Source organism: Narcine bancroftii, chromosome 12 (assembly GCF_036971445.1).
Source record: "Narcine bancroftii isolate sNarBan1 chromosome 12, sNarBan1.hap1, whole genome shotgun sequence".
Classification (NCBI taxonomy): Eukaryota; Metazoa; Chordata; class Chondrichthyes; order Torpediniformes; family Narcinidae; genus Narcine; species Narcine bancroftii.
The window spans coordinates 26,839,312-26,846,796 of NC_091480.1; the positions used below are offsets into that span (position 1 = coordinate 26,839,312).

The 7,485-nt window shown below is 50.2% G+C and overlaps 1 protein-coding gene across 1 annotated transcript in view; it reads right to left on the bottom strand.

Moving 5' to 3' along the window:
- The window catches only part of LOC138746515 (cytochrome P450 3A30-like), a 117,901-nt gene extending 111,286 nt beyond the window's left edge, over positions 1 to 6,615 (bottom strand). The window contains exon 1 of the mRNA XM_069904740.1: positions 6,324 to 6,615. Within this exon, the coding sequence (XP_069760841.1) occupies positions 6,324 to 6,406 (83 nt within the window). The 5' untranslated portion in view covers positions 6,407 to 6,615. The remainder of the gene's footprint in view (positions 1 to 6,323) is intronic.
- Positions 6,616 to 7,485: the final 870 nt, after the last annotated feature.

Below are 7,485 nucleotides of genomic sequence, written 5' to 3' on the forward strand. Positions count from 1 at the left end.
ACATTTCAAGAAGAATAGGGATTTGAGTGTGTTATCAAAGCATTGGTAGCACCATGGAAACACAGCGCAAGATGAATCATTGCTTTGGTGAAAGAATAAAAGAGGAAAAGGAATAATAATTAAAGAATATTTGAATGTGAGGGAAAAGGTAAACTTGGACTTTTTCACTTTTCTGCATAATGTGACTGAAATCAATTTCTGACATCATCGCCGTTCTCTATTTAAAAAGCTAGCAAGGTTAAAAAATTGTTCAGGGTGAGATAGTCAAAATAAAATCACCAAGCAACTTATCTATAGGAGCCATCTGGCTTTATCATTTCAAAAAGACAATAAACCTTTCCATTGGAAACAAATGGTAATTGACACATGAATTCCCAATTATATTGCCAAGAAATTTTGTTGCATAATGCAATGTTTTTTTCTGTACTATGTGACTGAGTTTTATCATTTAATGTATTCTATGAAGAGCATAGGCTTTATATACTGAAGCAAGCCTTAGCAACATGCAGAGAACTGCATTGGCATAGATTAAAGGTGACCAGATCCTGCTTGGCCTCTTGTTTGAGACATCTATTTTTTTCTTGTATACCCTCCTTTGAGTGATTTTTCTGGATAATCACACAGGCACACCCTCACCTGATTACTGACTGGTGATCAGCAGCAGGTTGAATCTCATTTGAACTATTTCTCTGCCTAGTCCCATGCTAAAGTCTCGCCCAATCAACTTTCCAACTGACATCTTCTCTTGCACAATGCTCGTATCAGCACAAGTCTGTCCCTTTAAGTCACTTGCAGTTCCTCTCCAGAAAAAACATTGGTCTTTAGCCAATGCAGTTTTGAGGGAGAGATGCGTGATCCCACCTGCCCTCCTCTGGTTTATTCAAGAAAAAAGGGGTTTCAGGTGGTTACACTTACTTATTAACTGATGCCTATAATAGAAAGCTCATCCATTGACGTCAATATGTTTGTTGATGAATGGAAGTTTGAATAAAATGTACAACAGTACAGTGGAACCCTGATTTAATGCGACCCAATTTAACGCAAATCCGGATATAACGCCATGAGTCATTGGACTCGAGCATCGGGCTGCCGCCAGGAGCAAGTACAGGTACTTGGGGCTGCTGTGAACAGCAGGGACAGTAGGTTTAATAAAATTAATTTGTTTTAATTTCAACTGTAACTACGATTTATTGAAACCCCGATTTAGTGCGACCCCGCTTTTATCATGAAGTTATTTTTTTTGTACCCAAACTATCGCGTTATAACGGGGTTCCACTGTATATCACAGAATAAAAATTAATCATATTTACTCAGGAAACATAGTATAATTAAAGAGCAGGAAATAAAACATTTTCTGGACATTTAACATTGTTGATTTTCATATTTTGCCACATACAAATTTCCTATTTTGTTTCCCACATTAAATTAATGAATATTCTTCAAAAGGTAATTCATTAAAAGTGGGTTGACAAATCCAGGTGTCATAAAAATGCTATATCAATACAACATTCTTTTCGTATTCTTTTTTTGGCAATTATCTCAATGTTCTCTGGTTAATCATCGCTAAAAATAAGAACATAAAGCATGAGCAGATAGGTGATTTGGCTCTTTAAGTGTTTTCCAAGTTTCAATAAACTCATAACTACATCCAACTTCTTCATGACTACCGTCTCTCTCAATGTCAGCAAAACAAAGGAGCAGATCATTGACCAGGAAATGGGAAGTCTCTATAAATGGTAGTGAGGTGGAGATGGCAGAGATCTTTAGGTTTTCAGGTATAAATATCACCAACAATCCATCCTGTTTCAACCACATAGACACTAAGAAAGCACACCAGTACCTCGGCTTGGCCAAAGAAATTCAGAATATCCAAACATCTTCTACAGGTGCACTACAAAGTATCCTGTGCGGAAGCACGGGTGGTGTAGCGGTTAGCGCAATGTCCTTACAGCATCAGCGACTAGGATGTGGGTTTGTATCCCATGCTGTTTGTATATTGTCCTTGTATCTGCGTGGGTTTACCCTGGGGGTTCCAGTTTCCTCCCACTAATCAAAACATACCGGGGGGGTGAAGGTTATTTGGGTATAAATTGGGCAGCATGGACTTGTGGCTGAATGGCCTGTTAATATGCAGTATATTTTAATATAACTTCAAATCTTGGTACGGGATCTGATCTGCCCAAAACTGCAAGAATTTGCAGAGTTGTGAATTCATCTCAGGCCATTTGCAAACTGACCTCCCCTCCACTGATTCTGTTTACTCTTTCCATTGCCTTGGGAAAGCAAGACACAAATTAAAAGATCCATTCCATGCCAGCCATCCTCTCTTCTCATGTGGGCAGATGGTACACAAGCCCAATTATCACGTACACAGCTGCACCAGAGGTCCCAGATTCTTGATCACTGCTACTCTGAAATAAGGAAGGCAGAGCATTCTTTCCAAGTCCAGAGGTTCTCAACCTTTTTCTTCTGCTCACATATCACTTTAAGTATTCCCTATGCCATAGATGCTCTGTGTTTAGTAAAAGATTACTTAAGGCGATAAGTGGGTGGAAAGAAAAAGTTTGAAAACCACTGTTTTAATCGTACCTCATTGACTTGTTATGTGCACCGTTTCATAACTCCAAAGGAAATGGGCCAATGACAATGTTTCTCAAGCAAAGTATTTCAGTAACAATTGAGTCTAGAGCAGTGATTCTCAACCTTCCCTTCCCACTCACTTACCATCTTAAGCAATCCCTTACTAATCACAGAGCACTTATAGCACAGGGAATTACTAAAGTGGTAGGTGAGTGGTAAGAAAAAAGGTTGAGAACCACCGCCCTAGTCTATGGATTGGGCAATGTTCAAGAACTCAACTGAGGATATGAATGATTACACCAGGGCTGTAACAAAATTTATCAGTGTGGCCTCACCAAATCGTTATGGGCTTTTCCTAACCAGAATCTCTGGATGAACAATGAAATCCAGAACCTTCTGAGAGCCAGATTATAAGCATTTAAGCCTGCAATCAAGAATACTACACAAGGAGCAGGTTCAACCTACGTAACACCATCTCCTGGGAAAAGTGGAGATTCTGGAGGAGAATGAAAACAACGAATGATACCCAACAGCTGTGCCAGGGCCTAAGTGACATAACCTGCTACAAAACCAAATCTAGTGCAGTAGGAAAGAGCAAAGCTTCACTCCCAGATGAACTCAATGTCTTTTATGCCCGATTTGACCAGCAGAACAAGGAAAACTGCTGTGCTCCCCATGTTCTCTGATAATCCTCTACTGTCAGTATCCGAGGATGACGTGGGGCTGCCTTCAGGAGAGTGAATCAAGATTCCTTTATTGTCATGAAATAGAACAGAATGTGTAATATTACACAAAATTTCCTTCTGTGTGCCCTAAGTTAGACAAAAGAGTGGCCATAACTGTTGCCCAGCACCCCTTCCTCTACGAGAGAAAGAGCAGCAAAAGAGTTCCATCAAAATCATTGTGTGTCCGTGGATTTGCCTCCAGTACTCCCACAGCCTCTCCAGTAGCAAAGACTCCTGTTGATCCGTCGTCAACCCTAGCTCCAGATCCAAACGTACAACATGATCAGGAAACCTTCAGTGCCTAAGGCCCTTCGGGAGTCCTTCTTGCCCTCGGTACCCTCTAAAGTCCCAGCTCCGATACATGGTTCCCATGAGGCAGCCTCTGGCATCCCACAGTCCGTGGGGGTCCATGATCCCAAGTCGCCTGCAGCTGGTGTAGGGTCCCTCTACCGCTGAGCTCTTCGCTGGGTGTGCTGGTCCGCTGCTCCCCAGAGTCTACGACCCTCATGGCTACTGCCAAGTACAGGCATCTTGGGCACAGTGCCATGGTTGCAGGATTTTCATTTCAAAACATCATCAAGCCGTTTAACACGGCAGCAGCTCTGGCAGGGCCACCACTTTTTTAAGGAAATCCAGTCCTACAGAGTACCTGATCAAGTACTGAAAACTTTTGTTGATCAATTTATCAATGTATTCATGGATATCTTCAACATCTCACTCTGGCAGAGCGTGTACCCACCTGTTTCAAACAGGTCTCAATTATACCTGTGCCAAAAAGAGTATGATAAATTGCCTCATTGACTACTGATCAGTGGCACTCACATCCACAGTATTAAAGTGTTTTGAGAGGCTGGTGTTGAAGCATATCAGCTCCTGTCTGAGCAACAACATGGATCTGTTCCAATTTGCCTTCACAGCAACAGGTCCACGGCTGATGCCATCTCATTGGCTCTACACAAAGCCCTGAAACACCTGGACTACAGTTGGCATTCAACACATCATCCCCTCAAAATTGATCAGCAGACTTCAACACCTGGGCCTTTGTTCCCCACTGTGTAATTCAATCCTGGATTTTCTCACCTCCACAATCAGTGAGAACATCTCACAATCTCCATAAGTACCAAAGCTGCCCAGGGCTCCGTACTTAGCCCATGCTTTACCCCCAGTGACTGTGTGGCTCGACAATAACACCATCTACAAATTTTCTGATGATACCGTGATGGTGAGTTGTATAAAAAGGGGAAATGAGGTCAATATACAGGAGGGAGATTGAAAGCTTTGTTGAATGGTGTCCTAACAACAACCTCGCACTCAATGTCACCAAGGCCAACGAGCTTATTGTCAACTTCTGGAGGGAAAACCCAGTGATCACTGGGGAAATCGAGAGGTGAAGAGGGTGAGCAAATTTAATTTCTTGGTGTTGGTGGTGCTGGTGGTGTGGTGGTGGTGGTGGGTGGGTGGGGGGGGGGCGGTCATTATCACAAATGACTTTTCCTGGACCCTCCATACTAATGTCACTGTGAAGCAAGTGTGCCAGCATCTCTCCTTCCTCAGGAGTTTGCAGAGATTTGCTCTGACATTGAAAGCGTTGGCAGACCACTGCACACGTGCAGCGGGTTGGCAGACCACTGCACACGTGCAGCGGGTTGGCAGACCACTGCACACGTGCAGCGGGTTGGCAGACCACTGCACACGTGCAGCGGGTTGGCAGACCACTGCACACGTGCAGCGGGTTGGCAGACCACTGCACACGTGCAGCGGGTTGGCAGACCACTGCACACGTGCAGCGGGTTGGCAGACCACTGCACACGTGCAGCGGGTTGGCAGACCACTGCACACGTGCAGCGGGTTGGCAGACCACTGCACACGTGCAGCGGGTTGGCAGACCACTGCACACGTGCAGCGGGTTGGCAGACCACTGCACACGTGCAGCGGGTTGGCAGACCACTGCACACGTGCAGCGGGTTGGCAGACCACTGCACACGTGCAGCGGGTTGGCAGACCACTGCACACGTGCAGCGGGTTGGCAGACCACTGCACACGTGCAGCGGGTTGGCAGACCACTGCACACGTGCAGCGGGTTGGCAGACCACTGCACACGTGCAGCGGGTTGGCAGACCACTGCACACGTGCAGCGGGTTGGCAGACCACTGCACACGTGCAGCGGGCCGGCCGGCCTGGTACTGGGTGAGGGGTAGGGGAAACACCAATATTTCTGAGCCGAAAGCCCTGTAGAAGGTAGTTTAGTTACCTGTAATTAGAAATTGTGCTGGTCCACAGTGTGGGGGGGGGGGGGGGGGGGGGGGGTGATCTCAGTACGTGAATGAACTCAGATTTCAAGGCCAGAACTCAAAAATCGTCCTGGAGGAAATGTTCATCAAAGGACCATTTTGTTTGCTCAGAGGAAGTTTCCTTGCTACTATTTTGGAGGAGAGCAGCAAGTTATGGTCTTCTCGAAAGCCACGTTGGACTCTGGACCAAAAGAAGGGTGAAGGTCAGGTCATGTTTGCAAGGTGCCCCTCGTTGACATTCCCATGCCCTTCCAGGGGGATTTGATCCTTCCAGCGCTTCAAAGCAGCCGGCACGTTCTTGTTGATTGGATGGGATTCCAGTCCGTGTTTTCTCTCTCCCATCCCCCTCCTCGCGCCGTGTTATGACTCCTCGCTCGCAGCAGACACACACACACACGGCGCTCCCCAGCCGCCCGAGATCCGAGGCTGCGCCCGGTCGCCTCTCCTCACAGGCCCCCCCCACCCCACCCCCACCCGGCGCCCGCGGCTCTGCTCCCTCCCTCCCACCCACCTCGCGACATGCAGGCAGTCCTGTGCCCTCTGACAGCGAGGGCGACGACAACGGGCGCCCGGGCGCTGCTGGCCCTCAAGTCGGCTCCCCTGCAGTCCGAGCCGCCTCAGCGGTCAGCTCAAGGCCGGCGCCGTGCGCTGGGAGCTGGGCCTGGGCCCGCAGGCCCCGCCCGACGCCGCCGCCGTCGCCAAACTCGAGGGCCGCGATTTCGAGTACCTGATGCGGCAGCAGTCGGTGACCATCGGCCGCAACTCCAGCCAAGGGCCCGTGGACGTCAACATGGGCCACTCGAGCTTCATCTCCCGCCGCCACCTGCAGATCACCTTCCAGGAGCCGCACTTCTACCTCAGGTGCCTGGGCAAGAACGGCGTGTTCGTGGACGGCGCCTTCCAGAGGAGGGGGGGCGCCGCCGCTGCCGCTCCCCCGACAGTGAGTACATGCACCCGCCCGCTTCTTTGTTGCGGTGGGCCGACGCCGGCCTGCGACTTGGGCTCAAGCCTCAGCCTTGGCCGCTGCGTCAGCCCACTCCTCCACCACTCGAGGCCCTGGTCTCTAGGCCCGAACCACCCAATGTAAACACACTGGGCAAGGCAGCGTGTCAGAGCCAGGCGATGGGGGGGGGGGTGTGGGGGCGAGAGAGAGGGGGGGAGAGAAGGAGGAGGAGGGGGGGAGAGAAGGAGGAGGAGGGGGGGGAGAGAAGGAGGAGGAGGGGGGGAAAGGAGGAGGAGAGGGGGGAAAGGAGGAGGAGAGGGGGGAGAAGGAGGAGGAGAGGGGGGAGAAGGAGGGAGAGAGGGGGGGAGAAAGAGGAGGAGAGGGGGGAGGAGGAGGAGGAGGGGGGAGAGGAGGAGGAGGAGAGGGGGGAGGAGGAGGAGGAGAGGGGGAGAAGGAGGAGGAGAGGGGGGAAAGGAGGAGGAGAGGGGGGAGAAGGAGGAGGAGAGGGGGAGAAGGAGGAGGAGAGGGGGGAGAAGGAGGAGGAGAGGGGGGAGAAGGAGGAGGAGAGGGGGGAGAAGGAGGAGGAGAGGGGGGAGAAGGAGGAGGAGAGGGGGAGAAGAGGAGGAGAGGGGGAGAAGGAGGAGGAGAGGGGGGAGAAGGAGGAGGAGAGGGGGGAGAAGGAGGAGGAGAGGGGGAGAAGGAGGAGGAGAGGGGGAGAGAGGAGGAGAGGGGGGGAGAAGGAGGAGGAGAGGGGGGAGAAGGAGGAGGAGAGGGGGAGAAGGAGGAGGAGAGGGGGGAGAAGGAGGAGGAGAGGGGGGAGAAGGAGGAGGAGAGGGGGGAGAAGGAGGAGGTGAGGGGGGAGAAGGAGGAGGAGAGGGGGAGAAGGAGGAGGAGAGGGGAGAGAGGGGGAGAGGAGGAGGAGAGGGGGGAGAAGGAGGAGGAGAGG